The sequence below is a fragment of the Bombus fervidus genome, chromosome 14 (genome assembly GCF_041682495.2).
Source record: "Bombus fervidus isolate BK054 chromosome 14, iyBomFerv1, whole genome shotgun sequence".
NCBI lineage: Eukaryota > Metazoa > Arthropoda > Insecta > Hymenoptera > Apidae > Bombus > Bombus fervidus.
This window is the reverse complement of record NC_091530.1, coordinates 7,809,515-7,825,219: the sequence shown is the minus strand read 5'-3', so window position 1 is coordinate 7,825,219 and position 15,705 is coordinate 7,809,515. Positions and strand designations below refer to the sequence as shown.

Genomic DNA, 15,705 nt, shown 5'->3' with positions numbered 1-15,705 from the left:
ATATTAGAACATATGCATGAGTATAGTTCATACCATACGATGAGAAATAAATAAAAACACTAAAATCAACCACACAAAATGTTCTTTCACATCAAATTTACACACGGTTCATTCATTGTCTATCAAGTCACGTGATTACAGGAGTATTTTTTCAATGTACAGCTGATTTTAAATTGATTATGAAATTAAAACAAATTGTCAATCAATAATTATTAACATCAAACTAAAGTTTTATAAACATGTATTGAAAAATATTTCAAATATAGTTTTTGATATTAATAGATTATAATATATTCAATTTACCTATTGTTCACTTTGAAAGTGTCATAACATTCATCAACCTTACATCATTAACGATGAAACACAAGTTTTAATGACTTTTCATTTTGTGAATTGCTTAGTTGATAAACGTACTAAAAAACATGGTACTCGTTTGGAGGTTATTTACAAGAAGCATTTCTTCACAAAGAATAAAATTTCGCAAATCAATGATCACACATAAACAGTTATTTTATACGTGTTTAACACCATCAATCAGATTTATTAGAAAGAGCCCTATATTTTCAATTTTAAGATTTCACACAACGGATGCTATAAAAACCAAAAATTTAAACTCTACAGTACGATTTACCACAAAAAAAAGAGAAACGTCAGAACTAAAAAATTTAATTGTCCTAATAGTACCTGAGAAATGGAGGTTATTCGGTGCTATTACCTTTTTATTAATTTCATCTACTATAACAATGGTAGTACCATTTTCTTTAGGAAAATTAATTGATATTATTTATGCAAGTGACAAAAAAGATACGAAGAAAAACCTTAATCAATTGTGCATTATTTTGTTTGGAATATTTGTTATTGGAGCTCTATGCAATTTCTGCAGAATATATTTAATGTCTACTACTGGACATAAGATTACGCAGTCTTTAAGAAAACAATTGTATGCTGCCATTCTTCGACAAGAAATAGCAGTTTTTGATAAATGTAATACAGGAGAATTTGTTGGTCGATTGTCTGGTATAACTCTTAACTTTTTAAAAATTCTTTTATATATGTATCAATCTTTCATATTGTTAATTAATTTCAGGAGATACACAACTTGTTAGCCAAGCATTAACAAGTAACATATCAGATGGATTACGTTATACTTTTATGAGTATTTGTGGGATATCAATGATGCTTTATACCTCGCCTAAATTGGCCATAATTGGTCTAACTATTGTGCCACCAGTTGCAGGTTTAGCCATAGTATGTGGTCGCTATTTAAAGAAGATTTCTAAAGACATGCAAAATAATTTAGCAGAACTAAATTCAATTGCTGAAGAGAGAATTAGCAATATAAGAACAGTAAAAGCTTTTTCAAAAGAAATAAATGAATCCCATTATTATAATTCCCAATTAGACAATGTGCTTAAAATTTGTTATAAGGAAAGTTTATGCAGAGGGATATTTTTTGGATTAACTGGTTTTTCTGGAAATGTGATTATCCTGTCTGTTTTATATTATGGTGCGGCTATGGTTTCCGATTCCTCTCTTACAGTTGGAAGCTTAAGTGCATTCTTAATGTATGCAGTGTATGTTACAATATCTTTAAATGGCTTATCTTCGTTTTATAGTGAATTAAATAAAGCATTAGGCGCAAATATGCGTTTAGTTGAATTGATTGAAAGAGAGCCAACAATACCAATTCAAGGTGGTAAAATTCTGGAAAGGCAGTTATCCGGTGATATTGAATTCCAAAATGTCAATTTCGCTTATCCTACAAGAAGAAATACATGGGTTTTGAAAAACTTCAGTTTAAAAATCCCACCATGTATGGTAATTGCTATCGTTGGAGCATCAGGTTCTGGAAAGTCTACAATAGCTTCACTCTTATTGAGACTTTATGATCCCAATTTAGGATCTATACTTTTAGACAAACATGATCTTCAATCTCTTAACCCAGCATGGGTAAGATCACAGATCAGTATAGTTTCTCAAGAGCCTATTCTCTTTAGTGGTACAATAAGAGAGAACATATTATATGGAGCAATGGATTCAATAAAACATGATGTAGAAGAAGTTGCAAAATATGCACACGTTTTAGAATTTACAAAAAATATGCCAGATGGTTTAGATACAGTAGTTGGAGAACGGGGTATTACTCTTAGTGGTGGACAAAGGCAAAGAGTTGCTATTGCTAGGGCTTTAATAAAGGTAAGAGCATTAGTAAGATAAAAATCGTCCAATAAAAACTAGTAATTCAGAATTACTTGTATTTAGGAGCCTAAAATTTTAATCTTGGATGAAGCTACAAGTGCATTAGATGCGGAGAGTGAACATTATGTACAGAAAGCTTTAGAAAAAGCTATTCAAGGACGGACAGTTCTAACTATAGCTCACAGATTAAGTACAATAAAAAATGCAGATAAAGTCATTGTTTTGAAAGAAGGACAAGTAACGGAAACGGGAACTTATAAAGAACTTGTGAGCTTAAAGGATAGTTATTTTCATAAGTTAGTTCAACATCAAACCTTTGCTTAATTTCTGGAGTTTAATAAAAATTATCAATAATTAATGATTAATGTGTTCAGTAAACCAGAAATACTAAGAAATACTTAATAATATATAAAAATAATGTACAAAGGTTATTGAAAATAGCATCTGTAATAAATGATTAATAAATTTATTAATTTAATTTCTGAAATACAATGTTTTATTCTGTAATTATGGTTTTTAAATATTCATAACTTTTATCTATATCATGTTCTATTTCTCATGAAATTTTAAAACCATATTCGTGTATATATAAATCATTTTCACAAAGAGTGAAAAAAGATCTCACCAAAGATAAATTAAACATTTTAGAAATGAGACTTGATACATGTTTATATGGTGTGCTTAAATAATTTATAAAACACAAACAATTACTACATCAAGCTGTGATTTAATATTAAAATCACAAAATTACATATATATTTTTTTTTATCTAAGGAGTAAGGCAGGTATTGTAAATAATTACTATTTGGTAATAATTTTTAATATATTTTCTATAAAATAATGTACACTGCTATTTTAAGTTATATCAATGTCTTATATCATTGATCTATGTTGTATTTAAATTAATATATTGTTATTATAATTATTTTTAAGATGAACTATCTCTAGACTTGTGTCTGCATAAAAATATTCAATAAAAACATATGACCAGAAGCAAATTGTTGTTGTAATTAAACTAGGCTGATTATTAACTTACACAAGCCAGTTTAATATAATCTCCATTTTAACAGAAAAGAGAATATTGCCATATTCGTATTATTTGACAATTATTCAACTATTACATTTCTAGGAAAACACAGCAAGACATAAAGAGAGCAGTATCATTTATTTCTCCAACTAAAAAAGACAAACTTTTTGTTCTTACTATGTTTTACTCTTTTCTATATAGGAGATGTGTATAATAAAGGCATCTTTTTTTATCAATTTCAACTTGAATCGTTAAATGGAATCTATGGTTTGATCTCATCTATGCTTAATACAATTGATCAGTCATCTTTATAGAAACATGTCTAATAAGTATTAATTTCAAAGACTCAGTGCATCTTTTATGTTGAGAATTATTTCTCAATTAATAAAATTTTGAGACATCTTTTTACGTAAGATCAGTAATTAATTTAGTCCACAATGATTGGATTTATGCTCCCTATTAGCCAGTAAAATATATTGCAAAGCACCAAAATGTATGTTTAAAATGTTTCTTTGTTTATATCACATGTTATATTTGTTACAAGCCATGTAAAAATTTCGTATGCTTCAATTACAAACACAGCCACGTTCTAAGTAGAAACTTTATCTGCATAAATTTACTGTTAAGCTTGTTTATAAATTAATTTGAGATAAAATCCAAACCATGGTCAAAACTGGTCATTAATATTATAATGTTCTGAAATAGGTAGTGTTTTGCTTTCTACAGGAGCTTAGAAATTCATATGAACACATCTCTGTACAATTCCAAAATTTACCTGATTTAATGGTAATTATAAAGTTAATGAAATAGTAAAGAACATATGATTAGAGAATTTCTTGTAAATCTTACAATATCTCTTTATATGACTTATGTATCAAATCACTTAAGGGAAGTCATATATAAATCATGTTTGAACTACAATAAAAAATTTCCTAATGTAAACAAAACTTTTTTCAGTATTTGTTCTTTTTTATGTTTTCTGTTATAATAAAAATCAAATATTAAAAATAAGTGAATAGAACCTTCTTCTTACACGTTATTAACTTCTAGATGATTGTACTGCTTCTTGCTCCATGGGTTCATCATCCTGTTGAAATACAGATAATGTTTCTTCTTCATCTACTTCCATTAGTTCCACTGCTTCCTGTCCTTTTTTACTCATGACAGTTTCTATTACTGTGTCACTATCCTCTATTTTATTTCTGATAGAAGTTATATTATTACCTTGTAATTGCTCTACATTACTATCTTCAATAGACATTTTTTCTTTGTGTTCTGATTGACATGTTATCGTAGGTTTTTGATTTTCTGATTCTTCTGTTATTTCAACAATTGGTGAGATATCTTCCTTTACATTAATACATTCTGAGTCTCTTGGTTCTTCGACAATAGGAATTGGATCAGGTACTATGGACTTCATCACTCTCATCTTGTTCTCATCTTCTACAGTTTCTGTGATAATTAAATTATCTTTTTCCTGGTTACAATTAAAATTTTTTATTGCGTTAGCTTTAGAACATGGTTCTTCCACTAAAGGTTTTGAATCTTTTATTAATTCTGCTTCTTTACTTTGTTCCTTTAGATTCTCTACATCTACAGACATATCTTCTGATGTATTTATAGTTTCTTCTGTATTTACATTATCAGTAGATAAAATTAAATTATTTGTAGATTGTTCTGAATTATTTGTTGTAGATGTACTTCCCATATTGCTATTTTTGGAAGTTAATGATTCCTTGTTTGAACCAGATGTATTGATAATTGATTGAATGTTTCCTACTTCCGTACCTAACTTTATCGTGCTTTCCAAATTTTCATTAGTATTTAAAAGATTTTCAACAACTGGATTAACCGATTCTTTGTTATCCAATACTGTTTTGATTTCAACATCTGACTTAACCAATATATCATTACTTTTACTTGATCCTTCTTGTACATGTATCGACATTGTCTCCATCTCTGCCTTTTCATTCACTTTAGAATTATCTACATAAAACTTCGATGATTTATTCTCATTTGAACTAAAATCTTTAGTCTGAAAAGTAGTTTGCAATTTCCTTGAGGAGTCTACAGAATCTCCTCCTTCATTTTCTAACTCTAAGCTAGGCTGAGAACTGGTATCCTCATTCATAATTGCTTCTGAAACATCACTAATAATTCCAGAAGTTTCAGGAACAATGGTTGACAAGTTTTGGATTGTAGGTCCAATTTGTGAATCCTGTGTTTGTGCTTGAGAATTCAAATTGGATACACCAGAAAATTCTGAAGTAGTTGGTATGGAATTAGATACCACAATGTCAGACTTAGAAGATGTTGATTCTACTTTCTCATGTGAAGGTTTTTGGAAACCAAATACGTGTTTTATTATATCATTTGTTGGTACAACAGTATGTAATAAAGGTGTTTCATTTTCAACAGTGTGCACACTAATTGTAACTGTGGAAGGACAATCTTTTTCCCAATATTCCATCTCTACATCTTGAGGAGGCTGTGTCACAGATGCATCTTCATCTACAGATCCATTAACCATGCCATCACCATTCTCGTTCCTTCTAGATAGTGGTCCAGGTTCTCTAGTGGAAACAACCAAAATATTCTTCTCAATGGCTCTCATGAACTTGTCAACCCTGTTGTACTCCTTACGAGGTACTGTTAATAGCTCACAAATTCGTTGAATAGTAAATGGGGCGTTTGCAAATGATTCCAAACGTTCGAGAAGATTGCTTTTCATTGTGTCATAATTGAAATGTTCGACATTCGGACACGGTGCTAGGTCAAGTGTCGGACAACTTTCGTAAAATTCAGTCATCACGCGTGTCAGTTTCTCCCTGAACAATGTTTTGATCAATGACCACTGATAAACAGGATCACCGGTTTTCGCAACCCAACACAAATAATCCTCGAGCTCTCGAGGTATCTCACTTGGACGCACTTTCTGAAATTCGTCAAGTGCTTGCAATACCTCCTCTAAATTATCCATCTTCACCTCCTGCGCTAGCCTCTCCACCTTCTTTTGGTCGCTAAATTATTTCTGTCGACAGCTCTCGTCGGATTGGTAAAAATCTATGGTAAAACTTTACGCAAGAAGCAATGAAAAACGCAAACACACCGGGTACTAAATAGCAACAATGAAGGGCAAGGGACGAAGCAGTGCTACCAATACCTTAAAAACATGTCAACGTTGACAGCGTTTGGTTAGTTTTCATTTATCATATTATTTTTTCAACTAATAAAACAATTTGCGATTTTTATATATTTAATATCGGATTTGCGGGATCTATTTCGATTTCTTTATATGTTTGGAATGATACGATATTGTCATATAAAGTATATTTCACATAAAATTTACATTAATAAAGGATAAAATATACATATATATGTATACCTCTTTTATTACTATAAATACTTCATATATATATGTTTAAAAATAATATCTAACAATTGGATAAAAACAAAATGATAATAATTATAAATAATATAAGTAATATAAAAGATAAATAAGACATTTAAATTTCATATTCAAGTAGTGGTATTAGTAATACATACAGTTAATGGTATGTTGATAACCTAAGGATTTACAATTATTTTTCTAAATTATTATATTTAGTAATAATAAACGAACAAATAAATTTTATATTCATTTACAAAATAAAAATATTGGAAAATATATATATAGGTTTCAAATCGCAAAATATTATATATATATTATGGATTTATTTCAACATTATCTTAAGATTTTGAACATTAAGATTTTATAATATGTAAATGTACAAAATACCATAATCATAGAATAAAACAATATATATTATTTAATTTCTGTTTTGTAATACATTACTCTTAATAGTCATATAACAAACAAATAAGGTTATTTTTAAAAATTTGCGTATTTGAAAGATTCGAGAATCCCGCTGTTATGTTAATCTAGTTCAAAACTGAAGTTCTCTGTAAAATTGATTTTATCAACACATGGAACTTTTCAGATGTTAGTAATAATCGATTAAATAATATATAATACTTCTTTCAAATACACAATTGATGGATTAATTAATAATTGAACATAATATATACAATACAAACTTATTTTAAAAATAAACAAGATCTTTTTTACAAATTAACTACTTACAGAACCTAATTTAGTGGGTCTTGTATTGTGAAACAAATAAAATATTCCTATTCATTTAACTATAATAGTATTTAATAGAAAAATTAGGAAAATAAAATTTATGGAAAATGCAATTTTTTACTAGACATATTCCACATTATTAAAGTATATTGTAAGATGAGAATGAAAACATATATCTGAATTAGATTTCAATATATAAAACAATACTTCTTAAATAATTTACATATTATTATAATTGTATCTTCAAAACTTTTCTGAAACAACTTTATAGCTTTTTGTACACTAATTAAATCATATTATAAATTATAAAATGATAATAGAGCAATTTGCATAATATTTTCAACTAAAAAAACGTAATATTTCAACTAAAAATATATATATATATGTTGCATATAAGACATTTTATAATATTAAAATCTATACAATACATATGTTTAGTAAATGTGCACAATCTTAGAAGGTCGGTGGTCAATTAAATTGTAATGTACATTGCACTATGGAAAGCATTTTCACAGATGACAAACTTATGTATATATATATATATATATTAAAGACTTTGTATAGATTAAAGACTTAATAACGATCATAATTTCACCCTACACAATTTTGTTACTTATAACTATTCAATCAATCTAGTGTTAATAATGAATTCATTAAGTCAAATTGATATTACCATTAACTTGTTCTCTAATATTTTTCTTTCCATAAACTTTCGATAATTTAAACATCAACCACCATCTTCTTATGAATATCTGTATTACCAACAACCTGAAATCACATATAACAAATATTTTATATAATTAGCGTGTCTAGAATCATCTAAAAGCTTTTACTTACAGAACAAAATTCTTCAAAACTAATTTTGCCATCTTCATCTTTGTCAGCAAATAATATTGTTTTATCAACAATTTGTTGAAGTTGAGTATCCTTTAAGTTATTGCCTACCATCATTTTCAATACTTGGAATAATTCCCCATTGCTTATAAAACCATCATTATCCATATCATAAATTCTGAATGCAAATCTTAATTTGCTTTCTTTATCTCCCTGTTAAAAAGGAATAAAAGTATTTTTCAATGCACTATTTATATTTATTGTTATCTTGTAATAAAATTTATATATACCTTAACACTGAATTGAGAAACACCATGAATAAATTCCTTAAAATCTACTTCTCCATTGCCATCTGCATCAAATATATCTATAACACGTTGCACTAAAGGATTCTGTTGTAATTCTGGCAATGACATAAACTCATCAATACTTAAAGCACCACTGTTATCTAAATCTAACTTCCGAAATCGTTTTCCTAATCTTCTAATTTCATCAGCATCAACTAAAAAAAGAATATTTTTATATTAAAAGGTAATAAACGGACCATAAAACTAATGTTTTTTATTAATAGTATTAGATGTGTGCATATGTATGTATGTATATACCAACAAATATGGTGGTTAATACTTCACAAGTGCTATGTTTAGTTGAAGCAGTTTGAGATAAAAATAAATCAGAAGCAATATGTAAATGCAAAATGATTTAAATAAAAAGAAATTATTTTTAACATGATCTCATATAAAATTTTTATCAAATATTATTCGAATTAATTTTATAATATAATATCAGCTATTAGAAAAGTATATAAAGTATTTATTTTGAACGAATATACTTGGAACAATGATGGGTTATTTCAAGATATCAAAAATAATGTTTCATACTGACTTACAATTAGAGCATAGTTCCATAGGCAGCGAGCTTTCATTACCCTAAAAAGAAAATATGTAAAGTAAATACACACAGTATGTTAAAAAGAAGTTTATTTATAGGATTTTAAAGATAATAATCACATAATATTTTCCTTGACGAAAACAAATATAAAATCAATTACGCGTAGTATAATATACCGTTTAACTATTTATACGAATATAAATAAGCTCAAACATTTAACACGCTTAATTACCATTGTGATACTCGAGCCGGTCGATTTCTGTCAAAAATTTACCACAAAATGTCAAAATCGATCAGCAAAAACTACTTTATGATAGATGACCAGTAGAAAGCATGAGATAGGTATAGAAGAGAAACTTTAACGAAATACGTATATAGCCTATACAAGCATGAGCATACAAATTCTATACTCTGTCCAACGAGATGAGGCACTTTGCAACCATGACAACAAAATTTTGTTTATGTTGACTGCCTCGTCTCGTTGGATAGGCTATAGATATTCTTTGAAAATTATAATTTTTTTATTTTAAGTTGAATTACTTATTTATAATATATTTTAAAAGTAATTTCTTCGTTATAAATTTCTCTATTGAAATTAATTTGGGGAATATTTGTGTTGCAATCAAATTTTTTGCGATTTTCGCACTGTAGGTGTCACTTTAATCTATCAGTTCTTTTTAAATCAAAAATGTCAGTTGAAAAGTGCATGAGGTATTAAAAAATTTCTTATGAATATATATTGGTTATTTTATTAAGAAGTATTATTTTATTAAAGAATTCAATTCAAATATTATATATTACATAAATAACTATTGTGTCCCAAAGGTAATATGAAATTACTTCAATATATAAATTTATACAACATAATAGATGTATAATAAAACCTTTTTCCTCAAAAATATCTCAAAATTTTTTAGAAAGTCTATAATTTGTAACATTATGGCTCACATGGAAGCATTTCAATGTCCATCCAATGTTCCATCTGAGTATAAGGAAATTGTTTTAGATACTTTATGTAAAATGGAAAACCATATTGAAACTAGAGGATCAAGGTAAAGAGAAATTTTGTTTCAATCATTATAAAAGATGTTAAACAATTTTAATTTTATTATGAATATAAAATATTGTTTCATAGGAATCAATGGAATTTAGATGATTTTGAAATCGGTGCACCTTTAGGCAGAGGTAAATTTGGCCGGGTTTACTTGGCTAGAGAGAAAACTACACATTATATGGTAGCATTGAAAACTTTATACAAAGTGGAATTAATGAAAGGACGTGTAGAAAAACAAGTGATGCGTGAAATTGAAATTCAAACACACTTAAGGTAAACTTATTATCTTGTGCATTTTTTAATTTTTTGTTCATAAATAAAAATATATTGTAAGATTATTTTTTAGGCATCCTCATATTCTGCAAATGTTAACGTATTTTCATGATCATAAGCGCATCTATCTTGTATTAGAGTTTGCTGCTCGAGGAGAATTATATAAGGAATTAAAGAGACAACCAAATGAAAGATTTAATGAACACTTGTATGTATTTTTTTAATTAATTTATAGTTTATGATTAATTAATTTATATATTTACTTTTAATTGTCATTATTATTCTTCAGATCTGCCAAGTATACTTACCAAGTAGCAGATGCTTTAGAATACTGTCATAGAAATAATGTAATTCATAGAGATATAAAACCAGAAAATTTATTACTTACATATGAAGGTAATGTAAAATTGGCAGACTTTGGATGGTCTGTCCATGCACCATCATCTAAGTAAGTATATTTATAATTATAATTAATAATTACAACAGTAGTAAAGCAACGTTTACTATTAATAACAATAACTGCAGGAGGAATACATTATGTGGAACATTAGATTACTTACCTCCAGAAATGGTAACAGGACAAACATATGATATATATGTCGATCATTGGTGTTTAGGTATTCTCTGTTATGAATTTCTTGTGGGTAAACCACCTTTTCTTAGTGATTCGCAGCAAGAAACTTACGTGAAAATAAAAACAATAAACATACAGTGGCCAGAACAAATTACACCAGGAGCCAAAGATTTGATATCAAGGGTAATTCTTGCATATGTTTGCTGTAATTCTTTATTTAAACAAATCATCATTTTTATATTAATTACAGTTAATTAAACGGAGAAGCTCGGAAAGAATCTCTATGGCTGCTGTAAAAAGACATTTTTGGATAATGAAATATAAAGACATACATTAGTTTTAAAGGAATAACAAAAATTATTTGAAATATATTTTTTATTACAAGACAATTATTACTAATGAAATATAAAGACTTACATTAGTTTTAAGGGAATAACAAAAATTATTTGAAATATATTTTTTACATTGGTATATAAAATTATTTCAATAATAACATAATTTTTATGGCCAATTTAAATTAATCCCTGTTACATCTAATGCGACTATATCGATTTCGACATTAAGAATGTCGCATAAACTTGGTTTAGTTCGACCAAAATCTCCATGCACAAATTCTTTTACATATGTTCCAGCTTGTGTTTTGATATCTAATACAAAAAACATACTAGCATCCTCAGTAGTAATATCCAACTTTTTTAATTCCTGAGGCTCAGCCCAGCGAGCTCTCATTTCATATATTAACCGTTCTCTGGGACTTAAAGGTCGTCTATGCAATACTCTTACTGGTGTCTTTTGTATTATTTTCACACGTTTCAAATCATTTAATTTTTTAAGAGATAACATGTTCTTAGACACATTACGACAAACACAAAGTGCTCGGTAAAATTTTGTTTTAACATTTTCGCCTTCTTTTAACCTTTTCAAATCATATTTGGACAAAACTTTTAAGTTTGACGTGATTTGTACTTGCTTTGAGGATTGGTTAATATTTTTGACTAAATTTGATAGTAATTCTTCTGTTATTTTGGTCATTCGAGGATTAATTAATTCAACGGCGAATGGCCTTCCAGAATATATGTTTCTAACGTCCACATCTTCTCTTCCAGATGATAAAAATTTAATAGCTATATATGAAAAGCGGGTATTAAATTTTGACTGAAATATTGTTAATTACGATATTAAAAGTTTCAGAACACCCAACTTACATTGAGCTTTTGTTACTTCAGCAATAGGATTACACAATATGTCCTGAACAGATGTTTGCATCTTTTTTTCTCCATTTATGAACCATGGAGTTTGACTGAGTTCTCTTGATAATTTATTATACCGTCCTAAAGTTATAATTCATTTAATAATTTATATTATAATTATACTTTTAATAAGGAATATTACCTCCTATAAAAATACTTGAATGTGAACATATGATATTTTCTACATTAATGCTATCAGATGTATCAAATGATACAGCTTTAAAGTATTGAAAAAATTCTTTGTCTATTATTTTGGTCATTAGAGTCTCTATACTTTTCCTGCTAAATCTATTCTCGTTATATTTTCTTTTCCGTTTATTCCCTGTGTTATTTGTTTCTTTGCACAATAATCTAAGACAAAAAATATTTTATTGTAATTGAAATAACATATTTCTAGAAATAAAATAATTCCAAACTTACAATGTTTCACATTCTTTCTCGTTAAATTTGTATGTTAGAATAATTTCAATCATAAATGGAGAAGGTGTCATTGAATCTACTTGTTTTTTAATAGCCAATTCTAATTTCGGAGTCATTATCCATTTCCAAACATCTTTAACACTTTGCAGTTTAACTTTAAAATCTAGCAATGCATCTTCTGAAAGATTAAGTTGGGTGGCACATTGTATATGCAAAAAACGTTCTCTGACACTGATGCACACTGGTATTGTTAATGCACATATAAATGTTCCACTATCATAATTTTGTTTGTCTACTTCAACTTGAATCTGTTTATAAAATTATTTGAAATTTATATCAAATGTCTATATACATTTTAAAACAGATGCTTCAACATACTTTTCTAATAACTTGTTCTTGTGTCTTATTTTGTAGAATTCCTAAACAGGTTATGCACGGTATCTCATCGTTAAAAGAGATATCTTCTGCTTTAATATACCCAACCTATAAAAGAATTTAAATATTGAATCAAAAATTAAAAAATTACAGTATTTAAAACATACATCTTTTGCATATTTAATAGGATCTTCGTAACAATCTAGCGTACGCCACCCAACAAAACGAAAACAACATCTTAAGCAACAATTTTGCAGTTGCAAAAAATTAAAAATACGTTTTTCACTTTCTGTAGCGTTCATTTTAAAAAAAATTCTGTAACATAGTATTTCAACGTTAAAAGAATATCAATTAAAATAAAAGTTTTTAATCATCGTGTTTACGTTAACCTGCTGAGAATATAATCACACGCATTTCTAAATAATTAAATAAAAGTTTATATACAGATTACATTTAAATCGTATTATCTTATCTTCAGTTATTGGCAATTAGTCTATTGTAGTGAAAAAACTGAAGTATCTATAACGTAAAATTATTAAATGCAAAAATAACACGATGCTTCATACGGATTGAACACATCTTTCTTATTGACTTTGCTAAAAAATATGATGGACGGTTACAATGTCATCTATTACTAGTGTAAATAGTTATAAGTTTTAAGTTTTATTCTGTTGCAACTGGTACCTGATTAATTTATAGATATAGTAACGTAGCATTTAACATCATGCCTATTTTAAGGAAAAAATCTAACAAAAAAGTAAATGCGGAAAATGGCAACGACAATTTGATTGGAGGTTAATTATTGTTTTACTAATTATTTTAAAAAATTCCTCGATTAACACATTATTAAAAGTATGTGTATATCGACGAAATAATGCTTTATTTTTTCATGACAGATATAACCATTGATGACTTTGCAAATTCATCACGGACACACACAAGATTTAAAAAGGCAGTGATAAATGTCTCCTCTGAAGGTTACCTTGTTAATACATTTCAATCAACTTTGTGTTATGCCATTTCTGTCTAGTATAAGAAATTCCACTTATTTATTTGTATCGTTGAATGAATAGTCTATAACAAATCTTTTCATCCAATTCTATCTGTACAGTGAAGGAAGCAACAACAGAGAAAAAAACTTTCTGGAGCAAAATGAATGAAAGTTATCAAGGTAATCTGGGTGATTTGAATAAGTCAAAGAAAAATACTAAAGGTAGATATTTTTAGAAATAATCAGTTATGAAGTTCCATTTTTCCATGTTCCATTTTTAGCTATCAATTAAACTTAAATTGATCTTATTTTATAGGTGCATTAACAAATCAAAGAAGAAACAGAAAGACAAATTCCTTTGAGAGCACTACAGAAGAAGAAGAAGGTAAAATAAACAGAAACAATGAAACGGTAAAATTCAAGAAGAATTCCTGAAATAAAGGACAAATTATATTTTTACATTATTTAGGTGTAGATTATCCATTGGATATATGGTTTATTATATCTGAATATATTAGTCCAGAGGCTGTGGGAAAATTTGCTCAAATATGTAGAAGTTCTTATCATGTGGTAACAACAGGAAAATTTTGGTTTCATTTGTACAAGACGTAAGTTTTCCTTTATGTAAGAACATAGTAATCTAGAATTATGATAATACATAGGATATTAAGGATATTAAGTAAAGCATAATATAGTTACTATAGGTTTGTTCCTGGTTTACCAGAGCGTCTACAACCACAATGTATGGTTCGTACACACGGACTCCGTGCTTGTGTCATCAGAACATTACATTACACTTATTTTTCCTTGAAGAAAGAAGTTGATAATGTATCCTATTTAAGACAAGATCAGCCACATTCACTTGTTAAAAGACAGTGCTGTCTTATGTGGCATAAGGTATGCAACATAGAATTATACGTAATATTACTATTGAATCATTTAGTAAAATTAATTAATCATAAATTACTTATTGATATTTTTTTTAGGAAGGGAAAAAGCGATGGTATTTCTATTTCAAATTAAAAGAGTTGCCAAAAGCTAACAATAATTCATTAAAACTGAAAATGAAGAACAATGGTAAAAAGACAGATTTTCTTGAAATGTTAGAGGATGTAGCTGTGAATTTGGAAGAGGGCTGCAAGATACTCAGGGTATTCATTTTACTATGAGACAATTATTTCTAATGCATACTGCATTGTTACGGTAAATAGCAATTTATGCAATATTGTATAATTTATAGGTAACTTGTTTAAAATATAGTATGTTGCCACCAGTAATTGGCTTGATTTTGCAATCAGTATCGATGACTTTGATGCCAGGTTTTAAAGATCATCGATTACAACTCGGATTTGGAACATCAGATGTCCCTAATACGTTAACAAATCAAGTTATTTTAAATGATGTTGTTAGTTATCAAATACTAGATTGGTGGCATCCGACTTATCCCCACCAAGATTCAATAACTACTATTGAATTACCACAAAGTGATTCCTGGGATCAGAGCTTATTATAAGAAAAATTCCATATTTCATAATCGAGCAGCTAGATCATAAGTACGACTGTAATATAAATACTTCTATGTAAATAATACATTAAATGTCTGTTAAATTTAAAGATTTGGACACTTGTTCTTCAAAATTTCATGAGAAAAAATGGAAAAAAAGGATAAGAAAAATGTTAAATGATATACAGAC

General features: G+C 27.9%; 6 protein-coding genes across 8 annotated transcripts; 3 read left to right on the top strand and 3 right to left on the bottom strand.

Annotated features, from left to right (window-relative positions):
* Window positions 1-127: 127 nt before the first annotated feature.
* On the top strand, window positions 128-2,677 carry LOC139994111 (ATP-binding cassette sub-family B member 10, mitochondrial). Its single transcript, XM_072016456.1, has 3 exons — window positions 128-1,017; window positions 1,088-2,196; window positions 2,263-2,677. The coding sequence occupies exons 1-3, from the start codon at window positions 423-425 to the stop codon at window positions 2,521-2,523; spliced, it is 1,965 nt and encodes a 654-aa protein (XP_071872557.1). The 5' UTR covers window positions 128-422; the 3' UTR covers window positions 2,524-2,677.
* A 326-nt stretch (window positions 2,678-3,003) lies between these two features.
* Window positions 3,004-6,515, bottom strand: LOC139994113 (uncharacterized). Its single transcript, XM_072016457.1, has one exon. It carries the CDS (start codon window positions 6,204-6,206, stop codon window positions 4,266-4,268), a length of 1,941 nt encoding a protein of 646 aa, XP_071872558.1. The 5' UTR covers window positions 6,207-6,515; the 3' UTR covers window positions 3,004-4,265.
* Window positions 6,516-7,012: 497 nt separating this feature from the next.
* On the bottom strand, window positions 7,013-9,465 carry LOC139994145 (calcineurin subunit B type 2). The gene is made up of 5 exons (XM_072016531.1): window positions 9,307-9,465; window positions 9,073-9,112; window positions 8,474-8,685; window positions 8,187-8,396; window positions 7,013-8,117 (listed from the first exon to the last, which is right to left on the bottom strand). The coding sequence occupies exons 1-5, from the start codon at window positions 9,307-9,309 to the stop codon at window positions 8,070-8,072; spliced, it is 513 nt and encodes a 170-aa protein (XP_071872632.1). The 5' UTR covers window positions 9,310-9,465; the 3' UTR covers window positions 7,013-8,069.
* Window positions 9,466-9,736: 271 nt separating this feature from the next.
* Aurb (aurora kinase B) lies at window positions 9,737-11,561 on the top strand. Its single transcript, XM_072016509.1, has 7 exons — window positions 9,737-9,899; window positions 9,992-10,126; window positions 10,210-10,401; window positions 10,475-10,609; window positions 10,691-10,849; window positions 10,927-11,158; window positions 11,226-11,561. The coding sequence occupies exons 2-7, from the start codon at window positions 10,014-10,016 to the stop codon at window positions 11,310-11,312; spliced, it is 918 nt and encodes a 305-aa protein (XP_071872610.1). The 5' UTR covers window positions 9,737-9,899; window positions 9,992-10,013; the 3' UTR covers window positions 11,313-11,561.
* Window positions 11,477-13,841, bottom strand: Pus10 (Pseudouridine synthase 10). The gene is made up of 7 exons (XM_072016467.1): window positions 13,705-13,841; window positions 13,188-13,335; window positions 13,024-13,128; window positions 12,646-12,953; window positions 12,368-12,576; window positions 12,181-12,306; window positions 11,477-12,099 (listed from the first exon to the last, which is right to left on the bottom strand). Exons 1-7 carry the CDS (start codon window positions 13,734-13,736, stop codon window positions 11,477-11,479), a joined length of 1,551 nt encoding a protein of 516 aa, XP_071872568.1. The 5' UTR covers window positions 13,737-13,841.
* Window positions 13,521-15,625, top strand: Fsd (transmembrane protein fates-shifted). 3 transcript variants are annotated; one of them, XM_072016485.1, is made up of 8 exons: window positions 13,674-13,814; window positions 13,917-13,997; window positions 14,132-14,233; window positions 14,328-14,396; window positions 14,481-14,619; window positions 14,716-14,908; window positions 14,998-15,162; window positions 15,252-15,625. In XM_072016485.1, exons 1-8 carry the CDS (start codon window positions 13,745-13,747, stop codon window positions 15,522-15,524), a joined length of 1,092 nt encoding a protein of 363 aa, XP_071872586.1. In that variant the 5' UTR covers window positions 13,674-13,744; the 3' UTR covers window positions 15,525-15,625. The 3 variants fall into 3 exon arrangements, with proteins under 3 accessions (XP_071872587.1, XP_071872586.1, XP_071872585.1); XM_072016484.1 differs by having other exon boundaries at window positions 14,707-14,908; XM_072016486.1 differs by lacking the exons at window positions 13,674-13,814; window positions 13,917-13,997 and adding an exon at window positions 13,521-13,659 and having other exon boundaries at window positions 14,707-14,908.
* Window positions 15,626-15,705: the final 80 nt, after the last annotated feature.